General features: G+C 40.3%; 4 protein-coding genes across 8 annotated transcripts; 1 reads left to right on the forward strand and 3 right to left on the reverse strand.

Annotated features, from left to right (window-relative positions):
- Positions 1–2,172: 2,172 nt before the first annotated feature.
- Positions 2,173–17,011, forward strand: Vmat (Vesicular monoamine transporter). Of its 4 annotated transcripts, XM_002058841.4 has the most exons (9): positions 2,173–2,510; positions 2,934–3,033; positions 6,121–6,694; positions 14,484–14,657; positions 14,713–14,851; positions 14,925–14,983; positions 15,035–15,633; positions 15,692–16,009; positions 16,510–17,011. In XM_002058841.4, the coding sequence occupies exons 3-9, from the start codon at positions 6,142–6,144 to the stop codon at positions 16,579–16,581; spliced, it is 1,914 nt and encodes a 637-aa protein (XP_002058877.2). In that variant the 5' UTR covers positions 2,173–2,510; positions 2,934–3,033; positions 6,121–6,141; the 3' UTR covers positions 16,582–17,011. The 4 variants fall into 4 exon arrangements, with proteins under 4 accessions (XP_002058877.2, XP_015024693.1, XP_070066546.1 ...); XM_015169207.3 differs by lacking the exon at positions 16,510–17,011 and having other exon boundaries at positions 15,692–16,290; XM_070210445.1 differs by lacking the exons at positions 2,934–3,033; positions 16,510–17,011 and having other exon boundaries at positions 15,692–16,290.
- On the reverse strand, positions 8,469–9,329 carry LOC6635330 (uncharacterized). Its single transcript, XM_002058843.4, has one exon. The coding sequence runs from the start codon at positions 9,146–9,148 to the stop codon at positions 8,738–8,740; it is 411 nt and encodes a 136-aa protein (XP_002058879.1). The 5' UTR covers positions 9,149–9,329; the 3' UTR covers positions 8,469–8,737.
- Positions 9,968–12,328, reverse strand: LOC6635329 (uncharacterized). The gene is made up of 2 exons (XM_002058842.4): positions 11,189–12,328; positions 9,968–11,120 (listed from the first exon to the last, which is right to left on the reverse strand). Exons 1-2 carry the CDS (start codon positions 11,355–11,357, stop codon positions 10,195–10,197), a joined length of 1,095 nt encoding a protein of 364 aa, XP_002058878.1. The 5' UTR covers positions 11,358–12,328; the 3' UTR covers positions 9,968–10,194.
- A 408-nt stretch (positions 17,012–17,419) lies between the features above and the next one.
- LOC6635349 (putative uncharacterized protein DDB_G0271982) lies at positions 17,420–19,669 on the reverse strand. Of its 2 annotated transcripts, none has more exons than XM_002058840.4 (2): positions 19,397–19,669; positions 17,420–19,331 (listed from the first exon to the last, which is right to left on the reverse strand). In XM_002058840.4, exons 1-2 carry the CDS (start codon positions 19,410–19,412, stop codon positions 17,518–17,520), a joined length of 1,830 nt encoding a protein of 609 aa, XP_002058876.1. In that variant the 5' UTR covers positions 19,413–19,669; the 3' UTR covers positions 17,420–17,517. The 2 variants fall into 2 exon arrangements, with proteins under 2 accessions (XP_002058876.1, XP_015024725.1); XM_015169239.3 differs by lacking the exon at positions 19,397–19,669 and having other exon boundaries at positions 17,420–18,529; positions 18,601–18,840.
- Positions 19,670–20,458: the final 789 nt, after the last annotated feature.

The raw sequence follows: 20,458 nt of genomic DNA on the forward strand, positions 1-20,458 counted from the left end.
GACTGCGATGATACATATATTATTTTGTATTATATTATATTTATATATTATTAATGTACACATGCCATACCGGACGTGAGAATTATTTTGAATGCGCCACCGCAAGATATTTTAATACTCTGGTAGAAGAGAATAATCCGAAATATGCTTGGAATTTCTTAATGAAATTTGTCGCCTCAGCTTAAGACAAATGGTAAAGTGAAAATGATGAAGGGCAATTCGAAATAGCGAACTTAACTTGGCATAGTATTCGAAGCTGCCAAGGCACGTGCTGATATTTCAATTGAATGCCGCAAAATATGCGGCGGCAGGCAGCCCTGCCGTAAGGCCAAAGGCATCTGTGGAACAATCTCGAGCTGAATGAAAAGTATTTTCCGCCACTGCATACGCACAGGCGCATCACTTGACATTTGAACTTAGGCTGGGGCCTTTTTAAAGCATGCACAGACCCGATAGTATTCCAAGTGCTGATGACAGTTGAAGTCTCTGCTCTTTATGGGCTGATGACTGGAGGGCTATCTCGGCTGGAGTTGCTTTGAGTTGCGAAAAGTTCGCCCCGACGTTGAATGAAAGGAAATTAAACATTTTCACTCGAGCTGCTTTTGTTTTCGAATCCCTCAGATAACAGTTGACCAGCACAAACAGATTACCAAAGTTATTCCTGCTCGTATGTGAAGAGCCCGCAGTTGTTGCCCAAAAAGCAGTCGCATCCATTTGGCAGCGGATCAATCTCGCCCGCAAATTGCTTCCATATTTGTCATATTTCTGTACCTCCATTCGTGGGGAAATTAAGCTCTCGGTCCAACGATAATGGGGCAAAATAAAAGACACGTTTTGACCTTAAATTTAGCTTGGTATTTTGATACGCCTTCAAGTATAGTCCTGCTTTTACCAAAGCCCAAATCTATATTCCCGCCTCCCACACAAATGCGTACGTGTATTGGGCTGGAACGTATTATTCGATGCCATCCCTCATGTCTGATTTCTAGTCCATTAACTTTGAAGTTATTTGGCGATGCTACTTTAACACTTCAACAGACTTTGGACATTTCGATTTCAATTTTGGTTGATTCTATGAGTATTTGTGCCCTTTTATTTGGGTTCTGTTTTTCTTAAGTGTTTTGAGTGCTCTTTGCACATCAGGCTAGAAATTTCAACCCCATTCTATGCAATGAGAGACTTAAAACTAAAATGTGCCCGTAATACTCAAACATCCAAGTATTACATGACAGCCCCACAGTCTTAATTAGACGGCGATAATCCACACAAAGGCACTTTGTCTCTTTCCTGTCCGTCTAATTGCATAAATTTGCAATTTGCAATTTAGCGGCTGATCAATTATACAGTTTGCGTTTGGTAATCTGACCTAATTTCAAGACATTGAAAACTGTTGAATTGTATGGGATAGTCTATCATATGGCTTGATTTAACTATCCTTACCTTTACGGGTAAGGAACACGGGCACTAATTGACTAAATCACGGCAACAACACGTTCGTCCGTAGACCGTTTTTTCCGCACAACGCATGACACCTGTTAAACTCTGTTAAGCTCTGTTAAACTCTGTTAAACTCTGTTAAAAAGGGCATAGGCTTGATGAAAATCATTCAAAAAATAAGAATAAGTATTAATGTATTTCATTATATACATATGTATGTATGTATGCTTCGATTTTGTTTAATATAACATAAAATCGACTTGAGGCCAAAGTAAAAGAGAGAAGTATCAATAAGGCTTAATATGCTGATCCCAGTTCTTTTTGGTGCTCACTGTCTCATACATACATACATGCTTATACATATATATGTACAGAATGCATACTTACAGGCGCATAACGGAATTGACAGTGAAAATAGAATCATACAGCAAACCCACGCACACACACACACTTATACAGATTTCTCTGCCTCCCGGTCACACACACACACACACACACTCGCACAATGAAGGCAATTGAGCAGAATCATTGCCGCTGGCAGGTTTCTTCAGAATGATTTAAGAGGAAGGCGGGAACTTCAACAGGCGACAACAACAACGAAAAAAAGAACGACGACGTCAACGTCGACGTCGGCGTCAGCGTCGGCGTCGCTGTTGCCGAATCGCATACAACAAGTGGCAGCGAATACGACGCAGCTTCTGCTGCTGCCCTTTCACATCGCATTCCAAATCCTGACGCAGTCAAAGGCGCTTTGTGCGCGCCTCGTGCGCCGTACACAGCTTTTTTTCAGTGCGAGATGAAATCTCGTGGCTGATGGACGTGTTCGTGTCCACGTTTCCAGTGCTCCAACCGCCAGACACTTGTAGCACTTTAGTATTTATAACACAGTGCTCAGAAACACTCTGCTCCACTCAGTATTTTCTGTTCAATGCATTAAGAAAATGTAGTTCACAATCAGTATATAAAATATAATAAATCCATTAAATTGTGCTTATTGAAGTTTAAAAAAAAAATACCAAAACAAAAAACCCTAAGTCTAAACTGAAAATATGTAATTTTTCAGAGAAACGAATGTAAGTCTAAAATTTAATTAGTAATTTTTTTTTGGAATAAATACAATCCATTTTCGTTTTGACTTCAATTTATTTCAATTTCAATTTAAATTGTGCAGCTTTTAAATGTGTATTCATAGATGTGTGCCACACAATATAATCAATATGAGCCGAAAATATTGTTCTAGTCAATGTAATTTCGTGCACAATGAATTTGTTTGCATTGCTTTAGCTCGACTGGGTCGGGTCTTTGGGGCTTAGCTTTTATACAAAACATATTTTTCTCAAATATCAATTTATTTGCATTGGGGAAGTTAAAGAGAAACTTTTCACAGTGAATTATTTGTGGCATTCGAGTCGTTGACCTCGCCACGATTATATCGAAATATCAAAATACTTCCATCAAGCTGAAGTCTAATTGCTTATTCCCTCATTTACTTGCAGGAATACCTAAAATCTTCAACCCCAAATGCAGCAGAAACCACAAATTGATATTGCATCCACAGCTAGGATATTCAATCGCAAATAATAAATTATTTGACAGGTAACTTCCATTTCTTTTCGCCATTTCAGAAACTAAAAGTCTTTGTGAGAAAATTTTTGTATATAGAGTGAAGACTCCTTCGTTGCAATAATTCTTTATAAACAAACTGAAAGTAATATAATAAAGAGCTTGCCCTAGTTATGCCTTATAATTAGCTAATTTCCAGATAGAATAATTGCCGAAACACAGCAGCCAAGTATTTTTGTTTTACTAGCTCTGAGATGATTGAAACGTGACATAATTTGCTCTTAACGACCCTATATATATAAGAGATATGTATATATATATATATAGAAATATGCATTTCTGTCTTACTCAGAGACGCGATTCAATGTCGTATCGCAAGATCAGGCTGGTTTTCATTAATATTTACTTAATATAAGATCTAAAAATGTTCGCAATTTAAACTTAGTTGCGTGCTTAGCTCAGGAAATCAACAATTTAACATTGGTCGTGTGGCGTCTGTTAAGTTTTGTGCAATTAACGCAGTCAACATACATATATAATATCAACAGCCATAAGAATCTAAAATGATGCACAAACATTAAGCTAAGCTTAGCTTAGTCGCACGTGTTAGCGATAGCTTAAATGTTTATCAAAAAATATCAATTTATTCAATTCCATTCCATTCTATTTTATTTTATTTTATTTTATTTTATTTTATTCTATTCTATTCTATTCTATTCTATTCTATTCTATTCTATTCTATTCTATTCTATTCTATTCTATTCTATTCTATTCTATTCTATTCTATTCTATTCTATTCTATTCTATTCTATTCTATTCTATTCTATTCTATTCTATTCTATTCTATTCTATTCTATTCTATTTCTATTCTATTCTATTCTATTCTATTCTATTCTATTCTATTCTATTCTATTCTATTCTATTCTATTCTATTCTATTCTATCTATTCTATTCTATTCTATTCTATTCTATTCTATTCTATTCTATTCTATTCTATCTATTCTATTCTATTCTATTCTATTCTATTCTATTCTATTCTATTCTATTCTATTCTATTCTATTCTATTCTATTCTATTCTATTCTATTCTATTCTATTCTATTCTATTCTATTCTATTCTATTCTATTCTATTCTATTCTATCTATTCTATTCTATTCTATTCTATTCTATTCTATTCTATTCTATTCTATTCTATTCTATTCTATTCTATTCTATTCTATTCTATTCTATTCTATTCTATTCTATTCTATTCTATTCTATTCTATTCTATTCTATTCTATTCTATTCTATTCTATTCTATTCTATTCTATTCTATTCTATTCTATTCTATTCTATTCTATTCTATTCTATTCTATTCTATTCTATTCTATTCTATTCTATTCTAAAAATTGTTTTAAACAGTAACTAAAACCTATTCAAAGGAAAGAGTGTAACACATTCGACTTGACGGAATTTGCGATTATTATTTGTTGTTGTTGTTGTTCTCGTCTACCTTTCAGCTGCGCAGCTGAGCATAGGGCACACGCGACGTATGCGCATTGTATAAATTAAATATTATTTACAATTGAAATTGATGAATCAAAATAAGGTTGTCGGCATTAAATCTCTCATCCTTCTATCACTCGTTTCGAAAAAAAAAGCGTTTTAAAATTTACAAATCTGCATACATTTTTAATTGTGCTGCCGGCTTTAGTTTTTTCTCACGCTTAGAAAAGAATCGCATGCCCAATGCTAATAAATACTTAGAAATATTAATATAAGACACTTTTAAAATGCATTCATTCGAAATATGAGCACATTAAAGCTGCGGGCTGTCTGAAAAATCAACGACTAACACGCGCGAAAATCTAAAACAAAAATTAAATAATAGCAACAAGTTGTTGTGTTGCACTAAAAAAAAATCGTTAAAAAAGCGCCAAGCGACACGCTAATAATTTTAGTTTCAGTTCAGAGTCCCGACTTGTCGGCAGAATCCGTACAGATCACACCGCAGTCCCAGCTAAAAAAGACACTAGTAAAGTGAAAGTTTCCGATAATACAAATCTTTTACAAAATATATATATCATGCGACCACAAAAAATCTTTATAAAAACATAAGCAAAGTGAAACATATTTGAATTTATTAAAAAAAGAAAAAAGTGAATGTTAAAAACTTGGCAAATATATATAAGTAGAAATAATTATAATTTATTTATATTTGTTATTTAGTGGAATGGATGAATGTGTCATGTCATGGATCATACAAAACACGTTCCACAGTCGATTACGCCAACTCGTTTAAGATCGATTAAGTCAGATGTTCCAAGATAAACTATGTATTAAACTAGTCGCAATGCTTATCACGTATTTGTTTTCGCATCAAAAACGTTTAATGTTCCAGTTCGCTGTTTTAGGCGATTTAAAATCATCTTCAAATAACTTCCATCTGCCATCTGCCATCTTGTTGTCAATTGGGGCAGCGTTTTGATTTAATTGACTGCAAGTTAATTCAATTTTTGATAGTCGCACCCAGCACTTAACACTGAAGTCAAATTTTGTCAAACAGACATAAAAAGAAAACTCCTTCCAGTCACGAACAACGGTTCTTGACTAAGCTTGTGCGCGTGTGTATGTGTGTGTGTGTGTGAGGGGGTGTGAGGGGGTGTGTGGGGTTGTGTAAACGAATTAGATGTAGAATTCAATTTGAATTTGCGACGCGCGCCTTGTATTACAAAGTTTGTAAATTGTAAAGACCAAATGCAAATGTTGCGAAGCTCGAAGGGCCAATTATATAAAAATATTTAAATTTGGCCACATTGTCTTATAAATGCATTGCAATTATTATATTCGAATTAGAGTTGTTGTGTGAAACTGAAAAGTCTGTGAAAAGCATTTTTTAATTTGCACGCCCCCGAATGCAGTAAAATAATTGAATTGAAATTAAAAAAGAAAAACAAAACCGAGATATATAATTTAGTTTTAATTAGCGTAATCATTGGAGCGTAACACAGGCGAGGGCAGAGGGCTACCCAGCCCAAGCGGCTTACTTTTTGATTACATTTTAAAGACAATCCTCTTAGCACACAAATCTGACAAGACGTTACGCTTCTTCTTCTTCTACTTCTTCTTCGTTTACCCTAGCAACAAGCGGCGGGCGACGCAATGCAATCATCGACTGATGCGGGCAATAATGGCACACGTAAATATACAGCACAACAGCAACAACAGGCGCAACCATCGGCAGGAGCAGGAGCAGGAGCAGGAGCAGGAGCTGGAGCAGGAACTGGAGCTGGAGCAGCGCCGACTGCAACAAACCAAACGACGTCTTTTACCGTAAATGAAAACAGTCAGCAGCAGCAACAGACGAGCATAGGGAACACAATCTCTAGCAAAAATCCGTTCAAGCAACAGTTGGATAGCAATAAGCAGAATGGCAACATGGAAGCAGACAACGGCATTATGGGAACAAGCGGAGCAGTCGCCACGGACCAACAGCTGGCATCGCCAACAAACCAAGAACAGCTTTATGCATCACGCAAATTGACAGGCGGCGGTCAACCGCCGCCGGATCAATATCGACAGGAGGATCCACGTGCAGCCGGTACTTGGTCAGCTGCCAAAACATGGATGGTCAGCTGGCGGGGCTCCAACCGGCTCGTTCTGGTCATTGTTGCCATAGCTCTCCTGCTGGACAACATGCTACTAACAACTGTCGGTAAGTGAGGCCCAATCTTACAGGCTTAAATACAAATCGTAAAAGCCGCATATTTCTGCCAGCCATTAGCATTTCATGGCCATTTATCTTGGCAGCCACTTGACAATGCAAGGCAATCACCTGGAAATTATTCATTTTCATTTCCACATAGATTCCTGGCACTCCTTTGGCCATAAAATTACCACAAAGCGCCACTTAAGCTAATGAATGTTGTCTTGGCGTCAGTCACTCACCACCTGGCTTTCAGTTCATCAATTCAACTGTCATTGGGTGATGCCAAGGGATTTTGATTAGCTGCGGGATTTGCTTTAATAGTACCACATCTCTTCTGCTTCTTCTTCTTCTTAAAAATATATTTATATATATATATGTGCTTAATCAATTATATTCATATTTATGCACACATTTGTGTTCTCAAGTACAATAGCCATCAATCGATAAACACATTCCTTGTTCGTAGTCCTTTAGACGAACGCTACTCAAAGGATCCCAAACCAATTCTGTTGAGCGAACTCAACAAATTTTCAACCAAGCACAGCAACTAATCAATTGTTGGAGTACCAGTGTGATTTGCCCGTCATTATTAAGAGCCGACACAGGCAGAGGCAGAGAGGGATTGGGATTGGGATTGGGAGTGGAGATACTCAAAGTGCGGACAGTCAATTAAATAGACACGCGACCATTGCTACTGCGTGTGACACTAAATCTACGCAGGGGAAGGACGTTGCTGGCCAACGGTCGAGCCAAGTGCTTATGTCAAGTGTCTGGACAAACACGTGGACATCAAGTGGCCGAGGGACGATGGACCGCAGCTGTACTCCAGTCTGACCAATGTTTGCTGCGGCTGACAACACAAATAGCGATTGAAGTTCCTTATTCTGCTTTGTGTTAAACGTTCATGAAATTATATCAACAAGTAGAAAGTAGCCAGCCGAAGACAAATAGCTAGGCGAATGCCAATGCGAATGCGAATGCGGCGGCACTTAAGCGACGACTTGTTGAAAGATACGGACGAAGAAGTCAAAGCAAAAGGAAAAGTGGAAAAATGCTCATGGAACGCGCAAAAGTCAAAGTGTTGGCTCAACCCCAAAAAGAGAAGCAACCATCCGAACCCCCGGACTTCAGATGCCACTTGATGCTTTTCTAGTTTCCGCCCGCCTGTCCGTCTGTCCGCCTGTCTTTGTTACAGCAAATCAAAGTTAGCTCTGAATGCCGCATGGCAAGGGGTGTATGTGGTTAAGTGCTGGATTAGGGGAGAGGTTACGGCAAATATGCTTTTAGCGTTTGACTTGAGGCATTTCCACTTAAGTGCTTTCACTTCGCCGTTAAAGGTGTTGAAGTGAAAATTGCAAGAAATACATGCTTATTACATTTGATCTTCGGCAATGAGCATAAAATTCTCATAAATTTGATTAAGCTGCGAAAAGGGGCTCCTCGAAGGAGACGACGTCTTACGAGCATGCTTAGGCGACTTTCTTGATTTATGTATGGGTCAGAGTCTTATCTGTAAGTGCTTTATTGCATAAATAAACAATAGCTCAAGTGTGTACATATATAGTTTGCTGGTTTGTTTGTTAATGAAGAACAAGTGAGAATGTTACACATCGCTGGCAGTACTCGGCTTTTAGATACCTCGCATCCTGCTTTTAAGCTTTTGCTTAAATAGATGGAACTTAAAAGTCAATAAATTAATTTTAGCAATAGTTACTTTATTTAATATACACCAAAAAAGTGCTTAATTAGGCTAGAGAGTTCGAGCTAGAATACTTTGTAAATATTTTTTGTAATATTGGGAAATTTCAAATTAGTGTAACCAAACCTTATCAAAGACAAAAAGAACCTAAAATGTATACATTTCTGTGTTGCCAGATCGCCACAAGTTCGCATATAAAATGTATTTTATTGCTTATGTGCATTTGTACAAATGAATAGCAAGCAAAAAACGTACATTTATATTTTTTTTTAAATTATTATTTTTTTAACTTGCGTGCATTAGTATCCGTAATTCGATAGAGAAGTAAGCTTTGTGTTCCTTCATTTCTATTACGGCTCAGCAGTATTATTTGTGATTGGCTTTTCCGAAGTATCAAATTTGTCTAGAGAGGCTGCCGATCTATTTTTGATGGGCGTGGTGCCCAATGAACGTGCCTTGATAGCCCCATTGCTACTCTCCGGCGTTGGATTGAGCAGCTGATAAAAGCTGTCGGATTCGTTCCTTGTGAGGGAAGCACTGCGCGCAAAGGGAAAGTATTCATTAAGTTGTCGCTCCATAACATCCTTATTGATGGTCGTCTCCCAAATTTGGTTCTGGATAATGCTGCTGTAGCGTGCCTCAAAGCTGTGCTGATGGCGCAACAGATTCGATGCACCACGTGCGCTTGTGTTTTGTGCGAGGACGGGCTTGGACGTGGACGGCTTTAGGGGGCTGCCCACGTTGTGCTCATCCGTTGACATTTGCCAGTCTTACTAATTACCGGAAAATTAAATACAAAAATTATGCTTCTTAACCGGAATAGCACTTGGTCTATCCTTGCCGAGTCGTAAAACTTGCAACCTTCCGCGTGGGCCTCGGAATCGCGAATAAGTCACGGCAGGCATTCGACTGTCTTGTTAAGCAACTATTCTTAGCCATTTTCCCTACCAAACAGGCAAAAACTCAAATGTCAGACAAAAGTTTTTTTTTAGCTGCGTTGTAATTGCGAGCGTGCCTTTTGTCTTTTGGAAAAAGTTTGTCGAGGCCCTTGGGGTTGCTAAAGATTGACGTTATGAGTGTGCTGCCTTCCTCAGCACAAGCCTGCCTGCCTGCGACAGGTTATCCACCGCCAAAGGTCACAAATTGCTGTCGTTTTTGGTGTCGCCTTCGATGCTGCTATGGTAAAATTACAGGTGTGCCAGGTGTCGGAGGTGCCCTTGCATGACGGTTGAAGCAAATCCATCCTCTCTCTTTTCTTATAACTACGGCCCCATTTCGGATATACCATATATTATGTCAATAATTGATTTATGACCCTTAATGCACTGCCACTAAAGTCTATAATTAAAACTTGCAAGCGGAAAGCAGCCCATTACGTACTTATTTAAATAAAATTTAAAATATATATTATTGCATATATGAATATCAAATTAAAATCTAGTCAAGTCCATAAATATTCCTCCCAACTTTAGATATTGTTAATATTTAATTCTCCGGCGATTACTTTGACATCGCCGTAAGCTCTTGAATAAAATCTAGAGAGAATAAATCCAGTTTATTAAGCCATATTTTAGAAAGCAAGAAAAACTCTAACGCAAAATTAAAATCTCGCTAAATTCATAAATATTCCCCTGAAAATTAGACGTTGTTAAAATGCAATGCTCGAACGATTCCATCAATAGTCCAATAAGCGGGGAATTAACGTAGAAGTGAAGGCCTAATCTAAGTTTACATTCGGACCCTTAATGCAATTAAGGGATTTTTTATTATTCCTCATAGAAATAAATACGCGTTTTAATTTTAGCGCTTAAAAATATAATTCACTTAAACTAGCGCTTAGCGCATCCTCGTTACTCGATGCTGCCAGGAGCAGGCCCTTCTTGGGCAGACTTGGCATGAAGATGTGCAGCTGCTTACGACTGTCCTGTTGGGTTGCGTTCAATCCGCGACTGCTTAGTGGCGGAGTACGTGCGTCTTTCGCAGTGGGTGCTGCAGCAGTGCCATTATATAACCTGGCCGATGCCAACTGTCCGGCCATGCGACGCGTCGTGCTGGCGCTGTTGCTAAGCGCACAAAGATCAATGTTGCGCGGCGGACGATTGAGGCGGACGGGCACTCCCTCCTTGTTAAAAATGATGGTTATCGGCTTGGCATTGGAGGAGTTGGCGCAGTAATTCATAACCGCTTGCTTTGTCGCGGGCTTCCTAGGCGCTTCACGCGGTGCAACTGTTCCCGTGGCACTACGTTTAAGGCTCATGCCACGTTGGTTATGCCGACTGATTCGATGGCTCCTCGATAGCGTTGCGCTGCTGCTACTGACTGGCACTGGTGTCGATGCTTTAACAATATCCGCACGACCTGCCAAGTCCAGCCAATTGATCACACGCTCCGCAAGACGCTCCTCCGGATTGACTGTACTCGTGGCCAGTGAATCCTGAAGCGAACTACGCCGTGAATGCGGCTGACGATCCGCTAGGTGGTCCAGCTGGTAACCCTTATCGCTGCCCAGCAGCCAGGCACGTCGCTTCGAATGACGCCTGCTGTGCAGCACGGTGAAGGCAGCTTGCACTTTGTTGGACATTACGCCCTGGCTCTGGCAAACTTGCTGTTGGTGCTGCAACGTCAGCTTGGTCGCGTCCAATAGCAGATACTCATTCAAGCTATAATCAGCGTAATTCTCTGTTGCCGTTGACTTTCCGTTAAACTCGTTTGATTCGCTTCCATAACCGATGTCTGTCCGAATTCGATAAGTTTGGTTGAATTTGGTTGGAGCTCCATCAAAGGATATTCGTTTTACTTACCAGCTCGTTTGGCGTTTTGTCGTTGGCACTGACGCTCGTGCGGCTCATAGTCGAGTATAAAGTGGCGTCGGTGGCTGCGCCCAGTATCCCCGATCCTCTCCAGCCAGACGGAGCGCACGAACAAGGGTCGACTGGCCGACTCCCAAATGGAACGAGATGGCCGTCGCATGGTCTCCTCCGGTTATCCACTCCACCATAAATCAGAGCCCTTACCTATGACTTATTATGCAGAAAAACAAATGCAAGCAGCTTTCGATTGTCTCGCAGTCGCTGTTGTCCTCATAGTTACTGTCCTCGCTGTCGTCTGCCTCGACTGCCGGTTGCTGTTCCACTGTTGTCGCTGTTTGCCTGACGACGCCAACCACGCTACCGCAAAAAAAAAACTTCTCTTCACTAGGGATGGCCAAAAGTCACGGAATCGGCATCGCCTCAAGCTAAAGCGTGATTTGTTACCAAACCCATAATGCATCAAATTTCGCAGCAATTCAAGACCGTCGTCTTTGGTGTTAAGCAAATGGTAAATCCTATTTTATTCGAAGTACCAACAATCATGTAGAAATCTTAAAATTGAGTTGCGACTGATCACGTAACTGATTCAGAGATCATATAGTTATATGGGGCGCTGGAATCGGGATTCTGCTAAAGATCAAGCGAAAGATTCTTAAAAGATCCTGTCCAGAACAAATAGAAGAGCCAAGAGCAAAAGTAAGATACACAATTATGCAGCTACAAGGCTGCATCAATTGGATGCAGTGCATCGATCAGGCAGGCAGGATAATCAATTTTATACATGTGTGTACATTTTTACTCTGAGGACTTGTAAAAGTTGAAGATTCGCTTAGCTCACACGGAAGACTGTGGAATTGTACTCACACAATCTTGCTTTTTGGCCAGTCCCTGGTCGTCATGGTTTCTTTTGTCTGGTCGCCCATCACCCGCCGCTTGCTTTTTGGTTTGCTTTGCGGCTTAAGTGTCTTCGACACGCGACATGTAACCCAAACAACCTATGCCCAAACCCCTTTTCCCAAATGCTCGACTCCATTAACCGCTTTTTCAGTTGCACGTGCCTTTCGATATTTGTAATGTTAAAAACTTGGAGGCAGTTTAATGACATGTCTGGTACCACAAAATATCAATTATTTATTCCTGAAAATAGTTAATTATTTGTGGTGAATTATAAAGTCAATTAAAACAAAAACTCTTTGAATACATTTCTGCTTGCTTACTTTTTAATTTGAGTTATTCTCATTGTATTTTGGGTGTGCCCAAAAATTGGGATGTCAAGTTACATATCCAACATACATATGTACATATATATGTAGAGAAATACATATGTACAAATAGTCAAGGTCATTTAGTCAACAATTTCCCGTTTATCCCAAGTTCGCTCAATTCTAACATTCGTCTTGTACTCTTATTTTTTCAACAAGTCCAATTACTCCTTGTCTCGCTCATACATGCATAAACTTATTGTCAATTGTGCTTTAGTTTTCAAGCATGAGTCAGTCGCGATCAAACAACGCTTAGGTACCCCTATCAATGATAACGAGCTAAAATGCAAGAAATTCTCATCGAAGTGGCAAACGGTTTCATAATTTCATATTACTCATCCTTTCAAAAGGAAAGAAATTCATCCTATTTTTGAAAATATATTGAATTCGTGCGTATTTTTGCTTGTGAGGACACATACACACACACAAACATTACAACGGTACCTAGACATAATGAGAGAGCACTGAGAATGAGACAAAGCAGTTTCCTTGAGTGGGAGCGAGATAAAAAGACAGTGATGCCGTTCTAGCACATAAGTACTTTTTACTCTCTAAGCATGCGGGCGTGTTTCGAACTCGAACAAAAACGAAGTCGAGTTTGGACCAGATGTTAGTAATTTTGAGTGTCCGCTTTCTTTGTACTGCATGTCTTATCTACATGTTATTTGGTTAGCGGTTTAAGTGAATGAGGATAAGAGATATTATGTCGAATTTCACATTCACTGGCCTTTCTATAACCATGTGAATGTAAGCAATAATTCGGTGTATAACTTCGACTTAACGTAATACTATAAAGCGCCATAAGAACGCGTCCCATTAAAACTCTACAAACATTTAATGATTTTATACGCTTAAACACGTTTCTTTCCAAGCAATTAACGTCATTTATTAGAGTCTAATCGATACAAACATTACCACAATTCTCCCTTTCATATGTATTTATCCCTTTGGGCATATCACTTTGATTTGTTAAACAGCTACCAAATCAACCGCAATGCTGTCTAGTTGCCATCCGCAAACTATGACAACAACACTTCAAACTGAGGCAACTAAAACAACGATAAGCAGGGACTACAGCTATCGTCGAACACTCAGCAACTTGCAAATCCAATTGAAACGAGAAAGAAGCGCTTCGGAATGCTGAAGATTTAATACCCTTGCCCAACTTTTTCATTAGGCTCATCGTTTTTTGCTCGTATTAAAGAAGCACAGGGGGAAAAGTTAATGCCAAGTATGGTTAAGATATCTAGAAAAAAAAAAAATGTTCCATGCAAGAGCTACTTTTCGACGGATCGTTCCTATGGCAGCGATATGATATAGTAGTCCGATCCAGCTGGCTCCGACATATGTACTGCGTTCGACAGAGATAGGCACAGAAATACATGGACATGGACATGGCCTCATGATGTATATATAAGTAGATGTCTCCTTCTATGCGTAACACATTTCATGACAAAATTATAATAGCCTCTGCAAGAGAATAACAAGACCTCACACATGAATGCAATTGCAGCTACCAACCAAGCACTTGCCAAGTTGGGTCTAGACTGGGTCTGCAACGGATACCGCTGGCTAAGGGTGTTGATAATAAATATAAACAGAGTCGAAACATGCAATAAACAAATTCAATTTCCTACAAAAGGGTAATGGTTGAGTTCCTTTTAAGTCGGCGCTTACGTGCGAATGGAAAAAAGGGCGCAGCCAAACCGAGCTCCACTTGAAGCGCTTCCGCTTCCATGTCTCAACGGCAAGGTGTACGCGGCGTATGCGCAATTTGTGCAAGTTGGTTGGCATGGCCGAACAACTCAATTAGAGCGTGCAATCTGCTCGCTGCAAAAATGCCTAGAAGCCATTATAAACTTTTAGTAACAACAATTTTGCGGGCCTTTAATACAATTAGAGAAGCGGCTGGGGAAAATTGCTTTGCTAGCGTCATCTAACTGCAGGCCGTTAGGCTAATTGTAGCTAAATTCTTTGTTGCAACTCAATTACAAAACCATTAACCGACCCTTTCTATTTCATAGTTCCCATCATACCCGAGTTCTTGTACGACATACGACATCCGGACGCACCTCTCGACAGTTACCCACGCACGCCTCTCACCCTGGCCACTCCACCACCGCCAACGTCCTGTCCATGTAAGGAGGGTGGCAATGATGTGTTGGTGCCGATCGAGGTGTCCACGCCGAGCGCAGAAGGTAAGCACGGTAATTGGGTGCAGTTCGAGCAATGAAACGTCTGCATCTTCAACAGAAAATGAAACATACTACCGGGAGCTAGAGGAACGGCACAATGAATTGGTTGGCGAAACTGTGGAAGTTGGTCTGCTCTTTGCATCAAAGGCCATTGTACAATTGTTGGTTAATCCGATTGTAGGACCATTGACCCATCGGTGAGGAATTGCTCGAATCGGTTTCTTAATATAAATTCCATCAGAATTCCTAACTTTTCCTTTAACATTTCAGTATCGGCTACAGCATACCCATGTTTGCCGGCTTTGTGATTATGTTCTTGTCAACGCTGAGTAAGTATAAGATGAATTTGCTTTGTCCATATTTCTAATTTGTTCGTCTAGTTTTCGCCTTTGGTCGTTCATACCTGGTACTCTTCATTGCCCGAGCCCTTCAGGGCATTGGCTCATCGTGTTCCTCGGTCTCGGGAATGGGCATGCTGGCAGATCGTTTCACAGACGACAAAGAACGTGGCAATGCCATGGGCATAGCTCTGGGTGGACTTGCGCTCGGTGTGCTCATAGGACCGCCCTTTGGTGGCGTTATGTATGAATTTGTGGGCAAGTCGGCGCCATTTCTGGTGTTGGCTGCACTGGCACTAGGCGATGGTTTGCTGCAACTGTTCATGTTGCAACCGTCAATACAGAAATCAGAGTCAGAGGAGCCACCGTCCCTGAAGAGTCTGATTAGTGATCCTTACATTTTGATAGCTGCTGGTGCAATCACCTTTGCTAATATGGGTATTGCTATGCTGGAACCGTCTTTGCCGTTGTGGATGGTGGACAACATGGGTGCAACGCGTTGGGAGCAAGGTGTGGCATTTTTGCCAGCTTCTATTAGCTATTTGATTGGCACTAATCTGTTTGGACCACTTGGACACAAAATTGGAAGATGGTTTGCCGCCTGCCTAGGACTGGTTATCATTGGCGCCTGCTTAATCTTTGTATGTACATCTATCAGATGGCCAGCATAATTTTACAAATGCTTCTCCTTCTCTTCAGATACCCATGGCTACCTCTATCACACATCTGATTATTCCCAATGCTGGTCTGGGCTTTGCCATTGGTATGGTGGACTCTTCGATGATGCCGGAGCTGGGCTATCTAGTCGATATACGGCACTCGGCCGTCTATGGCAGCGTCTATGCCCTGGGCGATGTGGCCTTCTGTGTTGGCTTTGCCGTCGGTCCAGCTCTATCAGGCTCACTTGTGAAAAGTATTGGGTTCGAGTGGATGTTATTTGGCATCGCCATCCTGTGCTTCTTGTATGCGCCGCTGCTAACCTTCCTCAAGAACCCACCGACCAGCGATGAGAAAAAGGTGCGTATGGCTATCGAGGCTGCTGCTGCAGAAGCAGCCGCCGGTAATTCGATTGCTCAAATAATGACATCCTGTCCGGCTATCATGCACGATACCTCGACGGATGCAGGCAAGGCGAATGAGGCTTTTGAAAGTGAACGATTATGAGCTCTTAATTAATGTTATGAATTTTTAATTTAATTAAAACTTACTATTTGTATAATCTAAGGCTATGTCGTCTGTTTGCTTGCAATATGTCTACAACAATAAGTTGCTAATTTAAAATATTTTAATTTCTGTACATTTAATATAATTTTTCCTCTTATTCACATAAGTGCTGTCATAATTATTGTACATATAAACACTTTTCGATTTAATGAATTTATAAATGTAATTTTGGTTTAACTTCAATAGATTTGTTTATTTTTTCATTTAATTCCATTATTGGCCTCTATGTTAACACATTCACTTGGTCAGAACCTTTTTAAAATATTAACAAATGCACCTCTTAACTTTTACAGTCATTAATTTATGGACGCGACCGCTCACAGGTACGTTATGTAACCTATCAAAACTACGATGACGATGAATAAATTTTCCGCGTAATACAAATATTTCTTGGCAATGTCAGTAAAAATGACAAAAAAATGTTGAAAAAAAAAATTAACGAAGTAAAAAAAAAAAAAACAAATAAACAAGCATAAAAAATACAACCAAAAATATCAATAATATCATATGAACTGAAGTAAATTGTTAAAACTGTTTAATGAAAGACAAAGTTAAACTTAAATCCTAACCTACGCTTGCAACGAGAGCCACAAAATATGGACCAATATCTTTAGCTAAACCAACATGAAAATTGAAAAATTCTATCAGATAGATGTCAGTATATTTTTATTTTATTTCTTTTTTCAAATCAAATGACATTGAAATGAAAGAAGATAAAACATTAGAAATGAAAAAATGGCAAGCGAAACAAATATCAAAAACAACAAGAATTCAACATTTATTAAAAATATAAAAACAAAAAAAAATCGCTTAATAATATAAAAAAGTAAATTAAGATTTATTCAGTATAAAGAAATAGCAACATTTACAAAAAAAAAAAAAAAAAACATCAAGGAAACAGAAATGTTTTTCCAAGTGCTTATTCAAGCTCAAAATATGCATATATACATATATATGTACATTTTACTCCCAGAAAGGAAGGTATTTGCGTGTACAATGTGACAAGTGTCAGCGTCCGGAATTGCATTGATTTACTGTGAATTCCAAAAACTAGTTAACTAGAACGAATTTGTATTTAAAGTAAATGCATGTTATATTAAAATAATACTAGCGAAAAGGACGCGAAATGTTTGAAATTGACATAAGACGGCAGACGCAATATTGAGCACGAATCCAAAAAATGTATTAAAATATTTGTGGCTGGTACAGCGTACAAATAACTGAAAAATGTAGCTATATATGTAGCCATGCATGACAGTTATCCTGACGTTATATCAGCCGCAAATATTTGGTTTTCCAATTTATAAACGCATCGTGCGCAAATTATCCGCATAGACATTGATGTTGACATTATAGGGCATGGCAGCCGACTCCTCATTGCGGTAACCATTGCTGCTGCAGCTGCGCCGCCGGTCGTGAACTGGACATGCGGCCGGCGAGGCATTGCGCACCCGCACCTTATTCAATGAGAACTCCGTATCCTCACTTACGGGCTGCGATGTGGTAATGCGTATGGGCATGTTGTTGATGCGCGTGTGTATGGGCTGGCTGGAGCTGACGGGCACGCCGTTCACGTGAAGATTAAGTAATTTACGCTCATTCAGGCGTGTAGCGGACAGACGTCGTAGACTGGCGTTGCTGCCACTCCCGAGCACACTGGCATTGAAATTCGAGCAACCCGAGCTGCGGCGTTCCAGTGTTCTAGCTGGCGGTGCCTCATACTGCGGCCGCTCCGGCAGTGGACTTGTTTGCCGCTTAAGGCAACGCAACGTTGTCAGATCCCGAGTGCAGTTTTGCAACCGCTCGGCTCGTGCTCGTGCCGTCGGCGTGCTGGAACTAGCTGCCGACTGATGGACAAAGCAGGGCACCATGCCTGGCAGACGATCAGTCGACGCTGGCCTGTATAGATGTGATGTCATAATTACAGGGGATGCAACCGACGTGGGCAGAGACGTGGCACGCATTGGCAGACGCAGTTGTCTGTCCTGCCGCAACTGCTCCTGGTAGCAGCGTATACGTTCGTACTCTCTTTTGCGCTGTGCCTCCCGCTCTAGCCCACGAAGCCTCTGCCTTTCCCGCTCCGCCTCTAACTCCATCAGCCTGTCGTGATCGCGCTGTCTTTCCAGCTGCCTCAGGCGCTCGCGTTCCTGATCACGCAGCCGCATACGCTGTTGTTCCTTTTGCAGCTCTTGCTGACACACCTGTTCCATACGCTTGCGCTCCAGTTGCACCTGCAGCCGTTTGGCTAACAAAAGATCTTGTTCACAGCTACACTTGCGCATCGAATTAGTCTGGACCTGGGCTTCGGGTAAACTAAACTTGGACAGACGCTTGTCAATGACAAAACTTTCGGAGCTGCCAATGCGCGCCGTAGATTTATGTACCTTATAGTTGTCCGTATTGTTGTGAAGGCAGGCATCCGTTTCAATTTTGATTCGCAAACTCTTGTCCAGCTCTGCCTCAGATTCCAGTCCATTTATGTTAATGTTGATCGCACAACCGCTGCAATTGCTGGCGCTGCGCCTCGGTTCTACCTTAAAAGTGCACGTTGAGCAATTTTTTTCCGGCTCCCTTAAAGAGCTAACGGAGGCACTTCTGCCAGCTCTGCGCGCTACGTTTGAGTTAGCGGTGCTCTGCCTGATTGTGGTAAAGCTCTGGCCACGCCGCATCGTCTGGTACTCGTCTCGATTGCAGCAGGTGCGCAACAATGGGATGTTAGAAACCGCAGCGGGCGGACTGCTAAACAGCTGGCGACGAGGCACCGACACTATATCCGGCTTTCGCGGCTCAGCGGACACCACTACGCTGTTGACTTTGCTTGGCAACGAGGATATGCACTTGAAATCATGCAAATATCTGCGACGTCTGTGCTCAGCAAAGCTACTCGTCGCCGGAGCAGCAGCCTTGGCTTCGTGATAGCTGGTGATGAACTTTGGATTCTGGTAGTAGGTCTCGAAGGTGGGAGGCTTCGGCTGCGGCGGCTGTGGTCGTTGATAATGCTGAACGTGATAGACGGGTCGATCAGCGTAACGAAAGTTGTACGATTGAATTTTGAACGGATCGTTGTAGAAGACATCCGTAGACTGGCGGCGTGTATAAATGCTACTGGGAGCATCTGTCGATAAGAAGGCCTTGAAAATTGGCTCATTTTGAAAAATGACAATTGTCAAATATACTCACAGTGACCGCGACTCATTTTATGCAATAAATTTTGTGCTTTTTAAGGACTTTTGCCAAAGTTTTGCAAAATATTGCGCAATCATCTAGATTTTTTTTTTCAAAAATATTGTTCATGCCAAAAAATAAGAAAATTTTGTCAACGACGACTTTGTTTACACGGAGAACCAATCAATTTGGATTTGATATCATCATCTACTTCAAAGTTCGACCTTTGGGGCGCACATTAAAACTCTATCAGCAATAGGACGAAGCATTTGTGCAGCAATTCGGTTGTCGAAAACCAGCCTTCCTTAAGCAAATCAATTTATAACAAAAATATGATTATATTCAATGTATTCAAAGTATATTATTGATTTTCCAAATGTTTATGTAACTGTCTTTAAATAAACATAAATAATATAAATATATATATATATATATATATGTATTAATAACTATGTAGCTACACTTACAATATATCTGACGCAATGAGGGAACTACACCTAAGTCTTACAATATTAAGTATTCTTTACATTTTACGAGTGTTATTCTTAATGCATATGCGCCTACAAATAGTAACATCACTTTTTCATTAGTAAAACATAACTATTTCATTTGAATATTTAGCAAAGACCAATTGGGTCCCTCGGATACTTCCGCGAGTTACTTGAATGGCTGCAAGTTCCTCCAAGCGTTGTACGCCCCGAACGGCTACGTAAAATCCAAATTTTTCCATCATGCACAGCGCCATTCATTGGGCAGAGTAATACAATTTGTAGGCGCATTGATAATGTGAGCCTAATAATAACTGAGAAGCAGTAGAAAAGATTTTGAATGGAAACATTTATTAGTTAATCGTATTGAATGAGATTATATTAACAGTTGTACATAAGCAAAGCTGAAATACTTGCTGATTATCATCGTTATTTCATTGCTCTAATATGATAATAATATAACCATAATAATGAAAAATATATATTGCATACAACTACCTATCTTAACTAACATAAATATTAATGTACGCTTGGATTATGTGTTGTATCTTGAAACGCTTGTAAAGAATTGCAAAATGCAATCATGCAC

The sequence above is a fragment of the Drosophila virilis genome, chromosome 5, assembly GCF_030788295.1.
Source record: "Drosophila virilis strain 15010-1051.87 chromosome 5, Dvir_AGI_RSII-ME, whole genome shotgun sequence".
In the NCBI taxonomy this organism is placed as follows: Eukaryota; Metazoa; Arthropoda; class Insecta; order Diptera; family Drosophilidae; genus Drosophila; species Drosophila virilis.